Source organism: Xyrauchen texanus, chromosome 5 (genome assembly GCF_025860055.1).
Source record: "Xyrauchen texanus isolate HMW12.3.18 chromosome 5, RBS_HiC_50CHRs, whole genome shotgun sequence".
Taxonomy (NCBI): Eukaryota; Metazoa; Chordata; class Actinopteri; order Cypriniformes; family Catostomidae; genus Xyrauchen; species Xyrauchen texanus.
The window spans coordinates 53,358,216-53,380,426 of record NC_068280.1 but is presented as its reverse complement, the minus strand read 5'-3'; the positions used below and the strand labels follow the sequence as shown (position 1 = coordinate 53,380,426).

General features: G+C 39.6%; 1 protein-coding gene across 1 annotated transcript; it reads left to right on the top strand.

Moving 5' to 3' along the window:
* The first annotated feature begins 1,623 nt into the window (after positions 1 to 1,623).
* On the top strand, positions 1,624 to 22,046 carry tfdp1b (transcription factor Dp-1, b). Its single transcript, XM_052126475.1, has 12 exons — positions 1,624 to 1,757; positions 6,983 to 7,057; positions 9,679 to 9,745; positions 10,041 to 10,141; positions 11,250 to 11,374; positions 14,394 to 14,559; positions 14,639 to 14,785; positions 17,295 to 17,363; positions 17,444 to 17,595; positions 18,615 to 18,781; positions 18,871 to 18,925; positions 21,385 to 22,046. Exons 2-12 carry the CDS (start codon positions 7,049 to 7,051, stop codon positions 21,506 to 21,508), a joined length of 1,182 nt encoding a protein of 393 aa, XP_051982435.1. The 5' UTR covers positions 1,624 to 1,757; positions 6,983 to 7,048; the 3' UTR covers positions 21,509 to 22,046.
* The last annotated feature ends 165 nt before the right edge of the window (positions 22,047 to 22,211 follow it).

The following is a 22,211-nucleotide window of genomic DNA, read 5'->3' as shown; positions in this document are numbered from 1 at the left end:
AAACTAAAGACTGTTCCTTAATATATTAGCAGAGCACAATGTAATGATCCATAGTTTATTTTTAAACATTTGAACTGTTACAGTGCTAAAACTTTAACTCTGTGTTACTCCGCTTTATGTAAATTAATGTGACAGAAATGTTGAATGAAACACTTTGATGTTTTGGCCAAACCATTTGAATTATTACAGTGGGGGGATTTTTTTTTATTATTATTATTATTATTATTTGAAAGAGATTGTGAATAAAACTACTGTATATTGTAATGGCCAAACTAATTAAAAGAAAATAGTTGACATCGTTTCTGCTTCTGGGTTTTTAAAATTGCTCATTATTAAAATTGCTTTTATTTTATAAACTTGTTAGTTTTATGAAACACTAAAAATAATAAACACTGGCTCTCAAATTTAACTTAATGGATATATACAGGGATGACAAAAAACTAAATTAATCAAAAATGTGCTTTATAACTACATTTGTTTACAAGTAACTTTATTCAAGTTAAAAAAATAATAAAATCAATAGGATTTATGTAATATACTGTAGAATTTAGCTTTTTTTTTTTTGGTCACTGGTGGCCACCCCGTTTGGAGGCAGTGCCCCAGCATGGCCCCCCCACTGAAAATGCTCTAGACACGCCCCTGATTTACACGTGAAGACTCTTAAATATTAAATATTTTCAAATCGATTAATTTGAATGAAGATATTCACTAAGATGACTCAGAGATACTTGTGCTTTTTTTATTGCCAGGGTTTTAACAAAAATGTACATGAAAATAATACAAAAGTATACAGATGAATGGAAAAACGGCATGTATAATTTGCCTAAAATATTGTGCATCAACATAGTCTTAAGAGCCTGTGTTCTTTGACGATGAAACTGTTTGGTTGTATTGGTTTATAAACTATAATAAGGGCTTTTGACATTTGGCTAACAACATAAAATGTTGATAATAAAATATAAATTTACTTACAAAGCAAACGATACATCCTTAAAAAACATAGACAAACTCTGAAAGCAATTTTCATTAATAAAATTACATTTATAACAAAAATAATTGTTTAAAAGGACAATCCCCAAAAGATTCATTTAGGGCATTACAAAAAAATAAAATAAAATTGTCTCTATATCTATTAAAAAACAGAGAGTTCCAGTTCTGGATGCTGATTGGTCAACAGCCGTGTGTTATTCATGATAAATCACAGCTCAGACCTCTTCACCGAATTTCTGCTTGTAACACTCCACAGCATCTGGCAGTTATTGTTGTTGCCTAGCAACATTCTGTTTACTGTTTACTGTCAGGGACTATTTCTTCTAGCGGAAGTATGGTATTTAATCATTTTACTTGTAAGTAAAATACTTTGTTTTACTTTGTAAACAAAATAAAAGATTTTAATGAACATTTGTGTTCATAATATTTGTATTGTGTGGTGACCGTTTTAAAACAGCAATAAGGCAAAAAGTTATGACACAACATGTGGAATTGTAACTAATTATTTTTGTAAAAGAGACCTAAATGATACGAGTACGAGATTCCTAGTGCTAGTGGAGTTTTTGATGCGCAGTGACGTCACATTGCGCGTATCCAATCAGGACGCGCCGTCGCCGGACACCGCCAAGCTCAGTTTTGACTGCTGGAGCCGCTGAAGCAGATCGCGCAGACTGCTCTGATTCTGACGCGATAAAAACTGAGTTTCAGTAAAAGAACTCTACATATCAGCGCTAGTTATGACGCGGGTGTAAGCAGGGGAAGTTAAGGTAAGCGCAGCAGCGTTTAACAGGTTATGTTATGCAGTTTTTGTATTGTATATGCGCTAGGTTAGCTTAGCTGTAGCCGCGTCGAGCTAACTCGATATTCTCGCCTAATTAAATACTAACAACGCGAGTGACGCGACTTGTAAAAACTAGAACTATTCAACGAAGTGTCTGCACGTGAAGCGCGCGTGCTGCGTAGTCAGCTGCGTTTATTTACAACGCGAGCGTTCTTGTCGCGTCGCGTGTTGACGCGTCGTGTCCTTCATTTGTTCATAATGAACTTGCAACATCAGGTCGTTTTCTCTCTAAAAGACTTTAGAAATGTGTGCAGTATTTTTTGTTACTTTAAGGAAATACAATAATCCCTCGCAACATAAACACTGAAAATAATAGCTGTTTTGTGCTTTTTTTAGCATACACATTACTCACTGGAGACACATCTGACAGTATTTGGTTATGTTTGTTATAATTTCCTGGACTAATATAAACTGTGTTTCCCGAGAGTTTTTAATGGATATTTAAAGTCAACATGAAACAGCGTTCCAACTCATTTTACTTCCGCAATGTGACGTTTACTACAGCGCCACTTAGAGGACAGAGAGGGAATTTATTTTGCCACACAATACCTTTATACGTCCCTTACGAAAATGAATTATGATTTTACTACAGTAGCTTTTGTTCAACCAAGATATTTATACAACAAAAAAAGAAAATTAACCCTGTTTACACTATTGTAAACCTGCAGTAACCATATAAAAACCACATGTACTACAAGTTAACTGTGGTGTTACTAGAGTAAGCTATGCTCCATACGCGCTACGTCTCTGTGGTAATGCGCTCAACTAGCCATGTGACAAGATGCTTGGATTGGCGGTCTCAGACACAGAGGCAACAGAGATTCGTCCTCCGCTACCCGGATTGAGGCGAGTCACTACGCCACCATGAGGACTTGGAGCGCATTGGGAATTTTGTGTTCAAAATTGGGGAGAAAATAAAAAAATTAATAAAAAAAAAAATTCTCACTTGGCCAAATCAATATTTGAATTTCATTAAATGTCAGATTGTCATTGATTTAATCTAAAAAAAATAAAATAAAAAAAAAGTCACGTCCCGTGAAAGTTTGCTAAGAGCACTACACTGTAGTATGGTTCCGAAATGATCAAGATGATATCGTAATGTTTAAAAACATGTGGTATTGGTATAGTTTAGTACTGGTAAACCGTGCAGCCCTCCGACTATCTCCGACCCCTTTAAAGCAAACCGATCTCAGACCATTTTGAGAGGTAGTAATGTTGTTGGGGCGGGTCTCCCAGAACAAACAGGAATTTTTAAAGAGCCACAGAGAAACTGTTTACACTTCTCGAGATAATTTATACATGTATGTTTTATAGTTGCATCTGCACATTAAGCTGGGATAGAAGAAAGTATTTTAACACTGAAAAAGTGTTTGTTTTTTTTCTTTTCTTGAGGGCATGAAAATCGCTTGCATGTGAAGCGACTGAGACATTAATTGGCCAGACGCGGTTCGTTTAGTTGTTACGTGCCGTCGTGTTACTACAATAATAGACCGGTGTGCAACACAGTGTCATTTAAACGGTCCGCATATCAGAGCCGCGACAGATGCGTTTGAGCTCGTAATGTTAAAGTGCTCGTCCGTTTCATTCTCCCTCTCTCTCCTCAACAGTTCCCTGTAACTTTTAACTGTCTTGTCTGATGTTAAAAGGCAAATATCAATAAAACTAATATCATATACCGTCTGCAAATATGCACATCTTCTTTAAACAGATGTAATAAATAGAGATGCACCGATCGACCGCCCATGGACCGGAATTAGCCGAATTTCCGCATGCACGGCCGGACCGGTGACCAGCCGGTCAGCCTCACGTCTTTCCGATTTCAAGCCGGTCCGTTTGGTTCTCAGCGGCGCAGGCAATAACGTCACAACCGCATGTAAACATGTCACTGGCGTGGAAGATCTTCACTGTGAGTGAAGAATACATAAAGTTGGAAATGTGTAATAATTGTAAGGCCAAAGTAAACTGCGGGGGAACCACCACAATAACTTTCAGAACAACAAACCTAATTAGACATTTAAAACACCATCACCCAGCTGAACATGCCCATTTTAATAAAGAAGCTAAAAAGGGAAAGCGGCTAAAGCTAGCCAGAGCTCAGAGCCAGTCACAAGTCAGCAGCGTCTCCCATCATTCCTTGGTATGAGCAGCGAAAATACCAAAACAATTACGAGGAACATGATGTAATTCACGGTCCTGGATGACCAGCTGTTCTCCATAGTTGAGGACAGAGGGACAGAAATCTGATACATTTCCTCGATGCGGAGTAGGAGGTACTTTCTGATGTTGCGTTGTGTCATGTCACACACGCAGCCTGTTATCTGTCAACATTTGGGTACACAAATCCGGGAGAGGGGAAGGGGGGTGCTGGATGGCAGAGGCAGGATAAATACATACAAATTGTGCCGTTGTGATTTAACGTAATTTTTCCCACCGTGTCCGATACTAAAATCAGTGCGACACACATTGCAAAAGGCGTGGGCATTGTCGATATGGCTTCGGGATATGAAATTCAATTCTTCCATCCAGTTGTTGTTAAATTTGTATATTTAGTTTTTAGCACCGGAGCACCAGCTGAGTCTTCTCCTCCCCTCTACCAGTGATGCTTGATTTAACACCCCGCGTCTACTGCCTGCGCACATATCAACAGCACAAATGGGCTCTAGGTTGCCAGATTGAGGTCATAAATTATTTGTAATTTGTATGATGTTTCGATTGTGTGAGTAGGATGCGTTTCATTCAAGATCTGGCAACTGGACCACCTTGGAATAATATATTGATGTGATTATTCATATAACGAGGTTTGGGCCATACAAATTACAACTGATATTTGGACAGCTAACGTAAGTTGAGCGTATTGGACACTTCAGTTTTTCAGATGTTTGGAATTGTTTTGTTAGACGAGTAATAAAGAGAAAAAGGTCCATTTATAAAAATAGTGGGAAATGACATCTGTTATATAAAGCAACTCATCTGCAGTTAATTGTTATTTCTACCTTCAGTCACAGAGCACTTTATTTTCAGAGTTGTTTACGTGAGAGAAGATCCTGTAACTTAGTGCAGTTTGGGGGAAATTGTAATGTTTAATAATTTATTATGAAAATAAAATGTTGCATTGAAGAAAGGTAGATTTTGCTTGTATATGTGGTCAATAATATTTCTTAGAAAATCGGAAAAAATCGGTATCTCTAGTAATAAACCAACCTCACACAACTTCAGTAGATCCAGCGTCCTGTGGAATGCTCATAAATCTTCGTCTTAAGCATGCGTTCCAAAGGCGGTCGCACACCGGACGAGAAGTGTTGTGGCTAGGACGCAGCACAGGTATCAAACAAAGGGCACATCTATGCAGTTCACGTGGCAGACAGTACGCACAAGTTACCAAGGATTTCCCCTTCTTAAAGAATGAACATGGCTAGAGTAAATAATATATGTCTATTGATAATGATTTTGGTCGAATTTAATGGAAAATATTGAAGTTGCGCTCCGTGGCATGGCAGAGATGTGAGCAGCCTCCGGAGTCGTAGGTGGACAATTGTTGTCTATGAATGTACGCACTGGCGGTGTGCGACCCCTTTACAGTCTCTCCTCAACAGTTCCCTGGAACTTTTCTAATGACAGAAGGCAAATATCAATAAAACTTCTATTAAATACCGTCTACAAATATGCAGATATCACGTCATTTATGAACCTCATGAAAATTTAGTGTTTTCTTCCGATCGAGTGCTTCTCTAATATCTCCTCTGAAGCGTGTATTCCATCAGCCAGAATCGAAACTTCAAGATCAGGATCAAAAGTTCCTCTCATTCACAAATCGCTGCCTACGTTTTCGGATGCAGCCCAAGGTAAATACGCGTCACGTGTGCTATATTCCCCAGCAGGAAACCGATGGAGTGTGTACTCCAGGTAGGGAAGGAGGTATTGCCCCAAGTGAAGGTGGTCAAGTACCTCGGGGTCTTGTTCACGAGTGAGGGGACAATGGAGCGGGAGGTTGGCCGGAGAATCGGGGCAGCGGGGGCGGTATTGCACTCGCTCTATCGCACCTTTGTCATGAAAAGAGAGCTGGAAGGCAAAGCTCTCGATCTACCGGTCAATTTATGTTCCTACCCTCACCTATGGTCATGAAGGCTGGGTCATGACCGAAAGAACTAGGTCACGAGTACAAGCGGCCGAAATGGGCTTCCTCAGAAGGGTGGCGGGCTTGTCCCTTAGAGATAGGGTGAGGAGCTCAGTCATCCGTGAGGAGCTCGGAGTAGAGCCGCTGCTCCTTTGTGTCGAAAGGAGTCAGTTGAGGTGGTTTGGGCATCTGGTAAGGATGCCCCCTGGCCGCCTCCCTAGGGAGGTGTTTCAGGCACGTCCAGCTGGGAGGAGGCCTCGGGGAAGACCCAGGACTAGGTGGAGAGATTACATCTCCACACTGGCCTGGGAACGCCTCGGGGTCGCCCAGTCAGAGCTGGTTAATGTGGCTCGGGATAGGGAAGTTTGGGCCCCCTGCTGGAGCAGCTGCCCCCGCGACCCGACTTCGGATAAGCGGTTGAAGATGGATGGATGGATGGTGTGCTATAAGGAACTGTCTTATTCACTGTGCACTGTATGTACAGTTGGTTTGTTTTGGTATTTTTTTAGTAAATGCGATTGCTGACGTGTATGTGACAATCCATGCTTGCTGGACTACTGTGTGTGCTGATATTTCCTTGCTAATATATTAAGTTTCTTCATGTGCAAATAAATTCCTACAATTGATAACTAAACAGCGTGCAGTCTTGTGGAACAGCAAGAGTAGTCACCGATCACTCTCAGCTGGGGGGTTGATGATGTAATTAGATATTGTGATTTATCTTTTTTTTATAAAAATATCATGAATATATTTCTTGCAAATCGCCCAGACCTAGGAGGGAACAAAACAAATGTATTCACACATTAAAGTCATTACTCTTCTGAAGTAGCTAAACTGGGTCCTGGGATGAAAGGGATTAAAACACTCAAATTAAACCCACAATAAGTAATGCATTTCCCCGGTGGTAATGCTGGTGATGGTCCGTTTGAACGTGAACACCGCACCGGTGTAAAAATGATGATATCGCGGAAAGTCCATTTTCAGGGTTTACTTGTGCCAGTGTTTTGATCTGTATCTGTTGACCTTAATGTTTCCAGGTTAACTACAGTCACAGACCAAAGACTTCACCTTGAGGATTCACTCCGGTCACCTGCGCAGATATCATGGCTAATGTGAGTGTCACACACAGGCCTCCTTTAAATATCCCCTAGAATCAGCACTGAAACATGTATTTATTGTAGCCCATATTTCCTTGTTTAGACATCAGTTATATTTTGCATTTCTAATTTGCATTTGGTGATTTTGTACTTTGGTGTGGTCTGAGTCTGAACATTTACTGGCATTCTAACATACACTGGCTTTATATGTGCACTCAGAGGACGCTGGTGTGGAAATCATATTGATATATTGTTTTTGAACCAGTGGAACTGAAACTGACTTTTTGGCCCGGTCTCAAGCTCTTAAATGCGCTCCTCTGATGATTGCAGCGCGGTGTGAGACGCGGAAACCATTTGAAGTAACACTAGTAAAACTTACTGTGCTTTAGGCAGAAATGGATTCATAATACTTATTATCATATCACTGCTTCAGCTCTATTAAATATGTCATTGGCTACATTAGGGGAGGGAATACATTGAATGCATGAATTCGCTTTTTTGCATCAGCAACAGAGCGCATGTGTTTCGAAGAAATGTAAAGTTGGGTATCGTCGGAATACAGTGGACACTTATTCCACATTTCCTGATAATATCTTCCAGTTTTTGTCCCGCCACAGTTAAATATTTTTACTCTTCTCATAATAAATGGTAAATGGTGTGCACTTATATAGCGCCTTTTTAAGCCTTAACGGTATTCAAAGTGTTTTACACTGCATCTCATTCACCCATTCTCACACACATTCATACACCAATGGCGGCAGAGCTGCTATGCAAGGCGCTAACCTGCCATTGGTAGCAACTTGGGGTTCAGTGTCTTACCCAAGGACACTTTGGCATGTGGAGTCGTGTGGGCCGGGATTCGAACCACCAACCCTGCGATTAGTGGCCGACCCACTCTGCACACTCCATGCTTTAGTCTGCACACTCCATACTTTATGCCCGTTTCACACATACTCCGTTTGCAGTGCGTAAGCGGTGTGTATTTTTTTCCGTACCCATGTTAACAGGTTAGAGCTTTTACACTGCACGCAGATGCAGTCCGTCGATCCGTTCCAGTTGCGGTGCGTATACAGCAGTGCAGCGATGGTTTCCGCACCGAGTCTATTTTTGCTGTGCTGCACCGCACTGAATTAAAGTGGCAGCGCATTGTTCATATTAAAATAGACCTAGATTGACAAGAAACTGTAATAATGTCATCATATACGCATAATTACAGTTAATGTGTTCTACAGTTACTAAGTTACAGGGTCAAGAAAAACAAAAAAAGTATGATTATAGTCCCAAAAGTTGCAAAATGCCATCCTATATGATTTTTTTACCCTAAAAAAAGACAGTGAACCCAAATGCGTCTCATTCTTCTCCTTAGCAACAGATATAGCGCGATAGCTCAATGATTATAATTAATTTTCATACTGTTTCAATGCCTTAAACAATGTCAAAGTTAACGTTAACATCGATTTAACATCGAAATTGTTAAATACATTTTTGATTTTGTGGCACACAGAAACTGCGGATCAGTAGCACACTGCAAATGCAGCATATGTGAAAGCACTATAGCACGTGCTGCTCCTGTACCGCACCGCATACGCACTGCACACGGAGTATGTGTGAAACGGGCGTTAGTCTACACACTCCATACTTTAGGCTGCACACACTCCATACATTAGGCTGCACACACTCCATACTTTAGGCTGCACACACTCCATACTTTAGGCTGCACACTCTCCATACTATAGGCTGCACACTCTCCATACTTTAGGCTGCACACACTCCATACTTTAGGCTGCACACTCTCCATACTTTAGGCTGCACACTCTCCATACTTTAGGCTGCACACTCTCCATACTTTAGGCTGCACACACTCCATACTTTAGGCTGCACACTCTCCATACTTTAGGCTGCACACTCTCCATACTTTAGGCTGCACACTCTCCATACTTTAGGCTGCACACACTCCATACTTTAGGCTGCACACTCTCCATACTTTAGGCTGCACACTCTCCATACTTTAGGCTGCACACTCTCCATACTTTAGGCTGCACACTCTCCATACTTTAGGCTGCACACTCTCCATACTTTAGGCTGCACACTCTCCATACTTTAGGCTGCACACTCTCCATACTTTAGGCTGCACACTCTCCATACTTTAGGCTGCACACTCTCCATACTTTAGGCTGCACACTCTCCATACTTTAGGCTGCACACACTCCATACTTTAGGCTGCACACTCTCCATACTTTAGGCTGCACACACTCCATACTTTAGGCTGCACACTCTCCATACTTTAGGCTGCACACTCTCCATACTTTAGGCTGCACACTCTCCATACTATAGGCTGCACACTCCATGCTTTAGTCTGCACACTCCATGCTTTAGGCTGCTATCCATACATTCAGTGCTTTACATACACAATCAGCAGTGAATGTACTCATTGTGTTGATGTACTAGTCAAAATTTGATTTAATATGTCCTGCATATTTAACAATTATAGTCACAAAAACCTTTTAGAAAAGAGTCTGCTGCTCATGATTGGAGCACTGCCAACTTCCTGTTTACTGTTTTGTTCAGATCTGACCGTCCATGGTCATATGCCATGAAATGTACTGGAATTTTCTCTCTCTCTCTCTGATATTTAGGGCGGGTGTAAGGAATCTAATGGAGAGATGAGAGTGTTTCTCAACCAGAATCTGAGTCCAGGAAAGCGTGAGTACATCACTCCATCAACTTTTCACTAGACAGAAGTTTGTTATGCTGGTGATTCATAAATTACTTCAGTCTTCTTAGTCTTTAAATATAGAAATATTAATTTGTTTTAAATATGAAAGTAAATGCTCTATCTAACATGTTAATATGGTGACTGATTCTTCCTTACCTGCAGGGGGCAGTATGATATAACACACACAGAGCTCCTGTGACTGCAGACTGACACATGAATATTAGTGATCCTTTAATGAGCTGCTCTATATAATCATGACATGTGTTGTTTTGTGTGTTGTAGCTGTGCTGTCTCTGCTGACGGTTCATCCGGCGTCTGTCACGGCAGTCAAACAGATTCTACCCAAAACACTCACTGCTGCTAATGTAGTGCCACATCATATAGTAAGACACACGTCTACTGTAGTATGTTTGCATAGACCACACACACACACACACACACACACATTTTTATTATTTTCATACCAGGCTAATGATACTTTAAAGATCAGTAACTGCATTTGTGGCATAGTGTTGATTTACCACAAAATGTATTTCTTTAAATGTGTGTTACAATGGAAGTCAATGGGGTTTAATCTGTCCACATTAAAATACAGTTTCAAAAGTATAGACACAAGACATAAACAATATGTGTGTTAACATGATTTTACTGTCATTAAATCACTTACTGATTTACACACAGATTTAAATCTGTGTGAAGATATAGACAATTATACAACTCTGTTGCCATGATGATGTAAAACAGCCATAAAAACATCGATTTAAGCAACTTTACAGCTCAAATAATCCACTAGTGTAAACAAGAATTAATGTAAGTGCTTTATAAAGTTAAAAGCTTCAGATTTCTGTCTTTAAACCCTCCAAATTGACCCCATTGACTTCCATTATAAGTGTCTCACTGGAACACTCATTTGTTTTAAAGGAGGAACGAGTCTAAATAAATTATAACACAAATGCTGTCAATTGAGCTTCACTTGTATTGAACCCGGAATATTCCTTTAAGGGTTCTTGAACATCTCCATTCTTGTGTGGAAGTGGATAAAACACTGTAATAACATGATTGTCATGACGATTAGCATACGTCTTATTTCTCGTGTGCATGCCAATCGACATCTTGAGTTTAAGACCAACACAAATGGAGTCAAACACTTCTGATCTCTCTCACAAACCTGCTCTTTGATGACGTCATCACGTCAGATCATGACACCCCAAACTCACACAGACCCCATCACTGCACTCTCATTCGCTCGGTCCATCTGATGTCTGGAGGTCTCCGTGGAGATACAACCCCTCATTAACATTGTGTGAGGTGACCTGAGAGAGTCTGTGTAATCCGCTCAGAGAAGTGTAGGTTCAGCAGGATTACATCCCTCATCGTTATTATCTTATTAACAGGAGTCTGAGAAAGAGAGACACAGGTAGACTAGTGCTTATGTGTTGAGGTAAAGACTATATCCTGCTGTTAACACACTGTCTGTCTGTCTGTCTATAGGTGATTGGCACTCCTCAGAGGTCCAGTGCTCCTGCCAGTGTCCTGATAACCAGCCCGTGCACACCAACTGCTCAAATCCACACACCACAGACCCACACACAAGAGACTTCTCCCTGGTCAACTGGGTTAGTTAGTTAGTTAACCTGTCTGCCCTGTCAACTTCAGCCATTACACATAGTGGTCCACTGATATATCAGCCAGACTGTTAAATCAGACGATATTTGGTATTTTAAAATTGTCTGCATCATCCGATAAATTCTCGTTTGGCCGTTTAGTTTCTTAAGTCATGATTGCTCCGATAATCGCCTGCAAGTATGTGAAGGAGCCGTCTGAGACATGTGAACCACTAATCACAGCAGGTATTGTATTGTACTGTCCTGCGTATCAGAGCCGTGGGAGACACGTATGAGATCATGATGTATAAAGTGCTCATGTGTTTCGTTCTTTCTCTTTTTGTCTAATGATAAAATGACAAATATTACAATCTTCTATCATATACTGTCTGCAAATATGCAGATAACTCTTTTAAAGCTAACTGTAACTTTTGGCCCTCTAGTGGCTGAAACGTTAATTGCAGCGAACATTGTTTTGGTAAATACGTGATTTGGGCTTCGACTCTGCTCTTCTGCACTGATGAATCAGATAGTTTGAGGAGCACCAGTGTAACCATGGTTACAGGTGATCATCTTATCAGAGTGAATCTCACTAACAAAACTTGCCCCCTCCTTGAAAAAGATGGATATATCCGAAAAATGTCTTATGAGCCGATAAGTAGAATATCGTACGCTGATGTTTGACTTGTTGAAAACAATTGTTTAAAAATAAATAACATTAAAAAAGCTAGGCAACGATGACCAGTGTTGGGGTAACGTGTGTGTTATGTAATCAGATTACCTTTTGAGTAACAAGTAACACAATATTTTTATTTTAGAACATAATATCAGAGTTACATTTTAAATAAAGTAACGTGCTTTTGTACAACTCTAATGTCCCTGAATTGCTAGAAATCAGGAGTAAAAGTGTGCAAACTTCGGAGAGGAGACGTAGTGCATTATGGGCATTGTAGTTCTATAGAGTGAGAGGCAAGAGAATATTAAGCAGAGATGAGTCACTTCTGTTTAAATGAATGGGAGAAATCGTAATGCCCAACCAATGCCCAACTCTAGCACCCAACAGTCAATGGATATAGAAAGGAAGTCCCGCCTTGCAGGTAAAAGAGCCAATCACCTTTTAGATACAGATATCGCCTGTCAATCAACTCGCTTATGTGCATTTAATGTTTTGGCGTAATATGAAGTGAACATTCGGTTGAGTGCAACACAGTTGATTCATGTGTTAATACACACTGCATTAATACATTAGTAAATGCGTTTAAACAGAGGGATTATAAGACTAGTCTTCCACTGGCCACGACATGATATACAGGGTGAAATATTCACTGACTTATGCAGCCGAACTGCTCCGTGTTACAGCTTCCGTAACTGGGAGAATGTGATGAAGAAAGCTGACTCTGGATCAGTGGCCCCGAGCAATGTTCTACATTGATTGCATACGCAGAGAAAATGTCTTTCCAAGCGTGCACTGAGATGACTCGAGTGTAAATATTCATTTATTCATCAGACACATTCAGGGGTATCTCAAGTTGATGATTGTCCATGGGCACTGCACATGATGACCGATATTTTTTAATAATTTTATCTAAGTGCCGTTAGATCTACAGCTCTGCCTTTTCTACATCACATGTAGAGAAAATTTGTGTGACCACACACTTACACAAAATTGTGAATTTAAACGCACAATCCTGAAATAATAATATCAACAGGTGCAGACGGGTTTCACTCCAGAGCACACATATTACTCAATTTATATTCAATGTCATTTTCACATCAATGTGGAACAAATGCGATTTTGAGCTCCGAGACATCGGTATGATATTATCAAGGCTGCACGATTGATTAAATAAAAATGAAACTGTTTCTTGATTAATTTGTTCTTGAACGGTAAAGCTACACTGCAACAGGCTGCCTGTATTTTTAGTGCCGGGCCAATTCAGATATCAAAATAAAAAAGAGAGAATAAATCAAAAAGAGAGAGAGAACAAAGAAAAGATTGTTTAGCGCACATGTAGCCATGAATAAATGAACTTCACGTTAGTTTATTTCATGTATAGATAAAGAATTATGCCAGTTCTAAATCAAACACCGAGACAAAGAGTGCAATGAGATTAGACCTACTTTTATTTTAATGAATAAATATATGAATTAACTAATAAATATGAATTAATTTAATAAAAATTGGTACGAATATATGCTAAGTACATTTACATTTAATAGTGAAATTAGACATGTAAGAATTTCTCTCCGATTACACATGGGGCTCAATAAGATCTCAAACTGTCCTCGCATCAGTGACCCGTCACCGACATGATCCCTAATCTGGAACGCCAAATTCCCAATGCGCTCAAAGTCCTCGTGGTGGTGTAGTGACTCGCCTCAATCTGGGTGGTGGAGGACGAATCTCAGTTGCATCTGAGACCGTCAATCCGCGCATCTAATCATGTGACTTGTTGAGTGTGTTACCATGGAGACGTAGCGCGTGTGGAGGCTTCACGCTATTCTCCGCGGCATCCACACACAACTCACCACACGCCCCACCGAGAGCGAGAACCACATTATAGCGACCACGAGGAGGTGACCCCATGTGACTCTACCCTCCCTAGCAACCGGGCCAATTTGGTTGCTAAGGAGACCTGACTGGAGATTCAAACTTGCGACTCCAGGGGTGATCAGACCACAATGATCAAGGAAAAGTGCTGCGAAATTCTGGTGGGATGGCAATGTAAGTTCAATACATTCATCCCAAGCTAGTTAGCCACTACTGAGGTATTGCTTTATTTAGGCTAAATAAAATCACATTTTTCAGACTGTATTCACACATCAACATTTTTTATATTGTGAAGCTTATTTAATAGAAATGGCGCACATATCGTGATGTTTGACCTCCTGATGGGCAACATTTTCTTTACATGATGCGTCTCCGTTCACTGATACTTCATGTTTTTAAACCATCTTTTTGTACCTTACACATGGAAAGAGCCTTCTTGATCTTCTGATGAGCTCATTGAGCAACATTGTGTTTTTTCAGGCGCAGCAGCAGGAAGGGTGATAAGAACGGGAAGGGTTTGAGGCATTTCTCCATGAAGGTGTGTGAGAAGGTGCGGAAGAAAGTGGTGACATCTTATAATGAAGTGGCTGATGAGCTGGTGACTGAATTCACCTCTGGAGACAACAACATCTCACCCAATGATGTGGTCAGTTCCTGCTCAAACTCGTCTTCTGTCCAACACAACAGACGGTAAACTCACTCCCCCTCTCGTTTCTCGTCTGCAGCACGTGTACGATCAGAAGAACATCAGGCGCCGTGTGTATGACGCTCTCAATGTCCTCATGGCCATGAACATCATCTCCAAAGACAAGAAGGAGATCAAATGGATCGGATTCCCCACCAACTCCGCTCAGGAGTGTCAGGATCTGGAGGTCGGTCAGCTGAAAATATTCTGCCATACTTACAATTTGAAGTCAGAATCAGTAGTTCGGCTGTTCTCTAAAAACAAGCGACTTTTCCAGCCAGTATTTGTGTGTAAGACAATAATCAGATGATCCAATATCCTCTCATATGAAGCGTTGAAAAGTCTGATTTATTTTAATAATTCTGCATTTGTTAGCTGTATTTATAGTAAATAGAGCAAAAAATGCTTTCACTATTTTCAACTCATGAAATTAGTGTTTTCCTGATTTATTAAGTGTAATTAGTCTAAATGTATCTGTTTAACTTTATTGCTTTTACCCTAACCTATAAATACAAAATGTAAGAATAATAATTGAATCAACTGATATTTATTATATGTACAAATATGTAATTTGTCATTGAAAAATATTAGTTATTAAACATTTGAAATCATTTAAAATCGAGATTTAAAACACTCATCGTATCATATCATTATCAAAAACTCTAATGAAAATTAAATAAAAAACAAACATTTTTGTTTACTAAAATTAAAATATTTTTTCATAACTCCAAAACTAACTAAAATATGACCAATTACAATCCACCTTAATTAGACATGATGTCACTAGATGACATTAACACAAGACCTTTAGCATATTTAAATTATATTGATAAACATTTTAGTTTTGACAGCCATAAAATACTAAAACTACAATTACTAAACAAAAAAATTATCATTTTGATTGCCCATTTGGAGAGGGAAAAAAAATGGGAATAAAAACTCAATTTCTACAAATCTGTAAGTTTGTAGAAATAAAATTAGTTTCCATGTTGGTTTCATGGACCAATTCACATTGATTAACATTTTTAGCATTTTCTTCAAAAGATCGCTTTAATTACATGAAAATGTCACCACATGAGATTTTTAAAATGTTAAAGGTATTCAAATATTTTCACCTAACTTAAACTTTAATTTCCAAAAAGATTTCAGAGTCAAGAATATAAAGAATTCTTCTTGGGGAAACACCACATGATCAAAATATTGTACAAAATATTGATATTTAAAGAGCACCTATTGTGGTTTTTAAACGTGCCTAATTGTGTTTTAAAGGTCTCATACAATAGATTTACATGCATCCAAGCTCAAAAAACACTTTTATTTGCTCATTTAACCTTTTTTCCCCCGGTGTCAAAAACGACTCGTTCAATGATCCGCTCTAAAGCATTCATTCTAAACTCCTCCTTTCAGAGAGCATACTCTGCTCTGATTGGTCCGTTCTAAAGCATTCATTCTAAACTCCTCCTTTCAGAGAGCATACTCTGCTCTGATTGGTCCGTTCTAAAGCATTCATTCTAAACTCCTCCTTTCAGAGAGCATACTCTGCTCTGATTGGTCCGTTCTAAAGCGTTCATTCTAAACTCCTCCTTTCAGAGAGCCTACTCTGCTCTGATTGGTCCGTTCTAAAGCGTTCATTCTAAACTCCTCCTTTCAGAGAGCCTACTCTGCTCTGATTGGTCCGTTCTAAAATGTTCATTCTAAACTCCTCCTTTCAGAGAGCCTACTCTGCTCTGATTGGTCCGTTCTAAGCATTCATTCTAAACTCCTCCTTTCAGAGAGCATTCTCTGCTCTGATTGGTCCATTCTAAAGCATTCATTCTAAACTCCTCCTTTCAGAGAGCATACTCTGCTCTGATTGGTCCGTTCTAAAGCGTTCATTCTAAACTCCTCCTTTCAGAGAGCCTACTCTGCTCTGATTGGTCCGTTCTAAGCGTTCATTCTAAACTCCTCCTTTCAGAGAGCCTACTCTGCTCTGATTGGTCCGTTCTAAAGCGTTCATTCTAAACTCCTCCTTTCAGAGAGCCTACTCTGCTCTGATTGGTCCGTTCTAAAGCGTTCATTCTAAACTCCTCCTTTCAGAGAGCCTACTCTGCTCTGATTGGTCCGTTCTAAAGCGTTCATTCTAAACTCCTCCTTTCAGAGAGCCTACTCTGCTCTGATTGGTCCGTTCTAAGCATTCATTCTAAACTCCTCCTTTCAGAGAGCATACTCTGCTCTGATTGGTCAGGTGTCCCAGTCTGTTGTGATTGGTCTACCGTTTAGTGTAGTGTTTGAGGGCGGGTCAAAGTTGTTTGCGAGCAGCCAATGAAGACCAGAGGCGGGGTTTTGTTACTAAATGACGTAGATTAGTACAGGAAGTAAGTCTGAAATTACTAACGACTCGTTTCAGGTGTTCAGAATCAGTTCTTTCTTTTGGGAGTCAATAACTCCATTTGTCCTGCACTTTGATTTTTGAAATTTGCTGAATTTTTTACATTCACAAACGGCTTTATAACACACATAAAAGGTCACATTTGAAAAACCATAATAGGTGCTCTCTAACTTTGTTAGAAAAAGCATGTTCATCATAGAAGATGTGTAATGTTTGTGTGAATTGCATTTCTAATTATTTTTTAATTATTAAAACATATCGGTATCAACATTGATGTCATGTGACGTGTTCTTCAATAATCAGGTGAACTGATTCTCTCTCCTGATAGGCCGAGCGACAGAGAAGACTTGAGAGAATTAAACATAAACAGTCTCAGCTGCAGGAGCTCATACTGCAGGTGCATCATCATCACAGCACTTCCTGTTTGACTGTGCATCCATGACCGTTCAGTCTAATAATGTTTCTGGTGATTTTCAGCAAATAGCATTTAAGAATCTGGTGCAGCGGAATCGACAGATGGAGCTGCAGAATAACAGACCTCCACCTGCAAACACCGTCATCCACCTGCCCTTCATCATCATCAACACCAGCAAGAGAACCGTCATCGACTGCAGCATCTCCAATGACAAGTGAGGTTTTGTATGGTTCAATCCAGTGATGTTATTAGACAAACTAAATGAACATTTTCTCATTAACAGAAATACAAATAGAAACTAAAACTGAAACTACACTGAATTACTTTTGCATGAAATAAAATTAAACTGACCTCAAATGAATTTCTTGTTTTGGTTTTTATAATTAAACCTTTAATCTACCTTCATAAAACATGGAAATGCCACATGATAGCGGTAACACGAGACATTTAAATGATATCCATAAACACTAGCCATAAAATACTAAAACTAACTAAACTGAGATTAGAAATTTACACTTATTATATATTTATTTAGGGGTCTTTTCAGCAAACATTTATATGATTAATTGCAAGTAATTAATCACCATATTCTGTAATTCTATAAAATAAATATATATATACACACAACAGTTCAGTTAGTAATAAAGCATCTCGTCTTATTAACCTGAGCTTCTAAAATTAGCATTTACAGTCAATATAATTATGGTATCATGATGCATCACAGTGTGTTAAATCATGGCATGTCATATGTTATTTATGAGCAGGCGCAGAGGTACTTTTCAATTTTTATTTTCTGCCCAATGTGTAACGCCCAATTCCCAATGCGCTCTAAGTCCTCATGGTGGCGCAGTGACTCGCCTCAATCCGGGTGGTGGAGGACGAATCTCAGTTGCATCTGAGACCGCCAATCCGCGCATCTTATCACGTGACTTGTTGAGTGTGTTACCATGGAGACGTAGTGCATGTTGAGGCTTCACGCTATTCTCCGCGGCATCCACACACAACTCACCACACGCCCCACCGAGAGCGAGAACCACATTATAGCGACCACGAGGAGGTTACCCCATGTGACTCTACCCTCCCTAGCAACCGGGCCAATTTGGTTGCTAAGGAGACCTGACTGGAGTCACTCAGCATGCCCTGGATTCAAACTCACGACTCCAGTGGTGATAGTCAGCGTCTGAGTTACCCAGACCCCCTCACTTTTGTTCTTGTGTGTTTGTGTCCCTGCAGGTTTGAGTATCAATTTAACTTTGACAACATGTTTGAGATTCATGATGACGTGGAAGTCCTGAAGCGGATGGGAATGACGTTTGGACTGGAGTCGGGCCGCTGCAGTGCAGAACAGCTGAAGATTGCCAAGACTCTCGTTCCTAAAGTCCTGCAGCCATACGTGACCAGTCAGAAGCGTTCTTCTTTATCACACATGCTCTCTCTCTCTCTCTGCTGATGATTACATTCATGATATTGATTTGTTTTTCTGTTGTAGAAATGTCTCAAGGTGCCATTGACCAGTTGATTGGAGAACTGTCTCATGTGGCCACGTGAGTATCTGATGATCTTCATGACTGATCCCATTCTGACTGAAACCTTTACAGAGAGAGTTTGTGTTCTCCTAGCAGTATAAAGATCGTGCACATGAAATAGGGGTGAATCATTTTAGCATGAACACTACAAATCAATATACATGCTTGTAAATAGTACAAATTATGCATGTAAACAATAAACATGTAACTGTATAAATGCAGTATAATATATGCCGTTTCAAAACATCACATTTATTGATGGATTATATGGATTTGTACATTTTTAAACTGCTAAAATGTGACAATGAAATTAAATTAGTAAAACTAATATCTTCATAATGCTGCTAGTTTGAAGGTCCGCAGAGTCAATATTTAAAAAGAAAGTCCGTGTCAATACCAAGCCCTACTTGATTGGAAATTGCCGGAAAAATATTACTAGTTTTGTAATTGGCAACTTGTTTTTACATTTTGTTTTTAATTTAGCTATTTTTAGTGAATACTCTAATACAGTGGCGAGAAAAAGTATGTGAACCCTTTGGAATTACCTGCGTTTGTGTATAAATTTGATCATCCAAGTTACAATAATGAACAAACACAATCAGTTTTAACTTGTAACACAAATTATTTTACCGTTCTTTTACATATTGAAAACATTCTCTGTGTAGGTTGGGAAAAGTATGTGAACCCCTGACATCAACAAAAGCGAATTATAGTCACGAGTTGGCAAACCTGGCATCCAATTAATGATATGAGATTGGAGGTGTGGGTTAGAGCTACTTTGACTTATAAAAAGCACTCAAACATTTTGAGTTTGCTCTTCACAAGAAGCATCTGCTGACGTGAACCACGAGATCTCAGAAGACCTACGATCAAGAATTGTTGCTTTGCATGAAGCTGGAAAGGGTTAGAAAGTTATCTGGATCAGTTTAGATATTCATCTGTCTCTAGAAGTGGCCGTTAGATATTCATCTGTCCACAGTGAGACAAACTGTCTGTAAATGGAGATGATTTAGTACTATAGGTACTCTCACTAGAAGTGGCCGTTAGATATTCATCTGTCCACAGTTAGACAAACTGTCTATAAATGGAGATGATTTAGTACTATAGATACTCTCACTAGAAGTGGCCGTTAGATATTAATCTGTCCACAGTGAGACAAACTGTCTAAAAATGGAGATAATTTAGTACTATAGGTACTCTCTCTAGAAGTGGCCGTTAGATATTCATCTGTCCACAGTTAGACAAACTGTCTATAAATGGAGATGATTTAGTACTATAGGTACTCTCACTAGAAGTGGCCGTTAGATATTCATCTGTCCACAGTTAGACAAACTGTCTATAAATGGAGATGATTTAGTACTATAGGTACTCTCAATAGAAGTGGCCGTCCAGTCAAGATGACTCAAAAGGGAACACCTCAGAATGATCAATGAGGTATAAAAGTACCCTAGAGTGACAGATAAAGACTTGAAGGAATCATTGGTACTGGTTAACATCTCTGTTCATGGGTCTACTGTACAGAAAACATTAAACAGGTGTTCATGGCAGGACATCATGAAGGAAGCCGCTGCTTTCCAACAAAAACATTGCTGCATGCCTGAAGTTTGCCAAAGATCACCTCGACACTCCACAACACTACTGGGAAAATGTTTGTGGACTGATGAAACTAAGGTTGATTTGTTTGGGAAGAACAGCAGCACTATGTGTGGTATAAAAAGGGCACCGCATGCCAACATGAGAACATCATCCCAACGGTGAAGTACTGTGGAGGGGGCATCATGATTTGGGCTGTTTCGGGGTCTGGAACGCTTGCCATCATCAAGGGAAAAATGAAATCCCAAATTTATCAATATATTCTACAGGGCAATGCCAGGGTGGCAGTGTGCCAGCTGAAGCGCAGTAGAAGTTGGGTGTTGCAGCAGGACAATGACCCTAAACATCAAAGTAAATCCACAACAGAATGACTTCCACCTTTTGGAGTGTCCCAGTCAGAGTCCAGACCTGAACCCAATAGAGATGCTGTGGAATGACCTCAAGAGAGACTCCAGACATCATAAGAATATGAACTGAAGCAGTTCTGTAAGGAAGAATGATCCAAAACTCCTTCTGAACAAGTGCAGGTCGAATCTGCAGATACCGGAAACACTTGCTTGAGGTTACTCCTGCCAAACGAGGATCGACCAGTTATTAAATCCAAGGGTTCACTTACTTTTTCCACAGCACTGTGAGCATTTAACAGGATGGGTTCGATAAAGACATGAAAGATTATAACTGTTTGTGTGTTGATAGTTTAAGCACATTGTGTTTGTCTATACATGATGACATCACATTATATGACCAATTAAAGCAGAAAACCAGATAATTCCAGGGGTGCTGTAAATGTTCAGTAAAAACTGCAACATTGTGATATATACTGTTACCATGATATAAAATGAATCGTACTGTGATGTTTTATGTTTTCACTTGCTGCTCTTAAGTGATCGCGGTGCGTCCAGCTCCAACAGCTCTCATCACAGCAACTCCCGAGTGGAGACGCCCACATCATACATGGAGGATGAAGAAGACGAAGAAGACTTTGATGACCATGATGATGAAGATTAGCTATGGACAGCAAGTGTTATATAAGTGTATAAATGATGTTGATGTGTTTGAATTTGCAGCATCCCTCTCTGAGAAGTCAAATCAAGGACGTTACTGATTCTGGAATATTATGAAGATATCTTTATTACGTTTCCCCAAATTCTTGTTTGAAAACTCAATATAGTGATCCTGCTGTGATTTGAGTCTCTGAGCTTCAGTAGCTGATGATCGGATCAGCTCAGTTGATTGTATTTATGCGCTGCTGCTCACGTCCTATATTTGCTGAGGGTTTTAAATGACTGTTGGCTAAGGCTGAGTTTTGTATCGTATTTTTTTGAGGTCCGCTCTCATAGGCAGCTATTTTTGATATCGGAGCTTATTTTTGGATGCTTGGCTCTGACAGTGTCAAATCACCAAGTCTTTAATGACAAACAGACGGCATGAACATGATCAACAGTAATGTGACACTTATTCAAAATACATTTACTGCCCTTTTTGTACAATGTAACGAATACTAAAGAAAATATACTTTTCTTATTCATGTATAGAGATTAAAGTAAGACTGTTTTATGTGGTTGTGCGAGTCGTCTTTGTGTCTGTGACCGGAATGACTGAAAATCAAGATTACTGAACAGTGAGCAGAATGTACTCTTTGGCATCAAGTGTGTTTACAAAGTGCTTTTCCCATTTTTGGACTCGCACCATTGCCGTACTGTAGTCAACT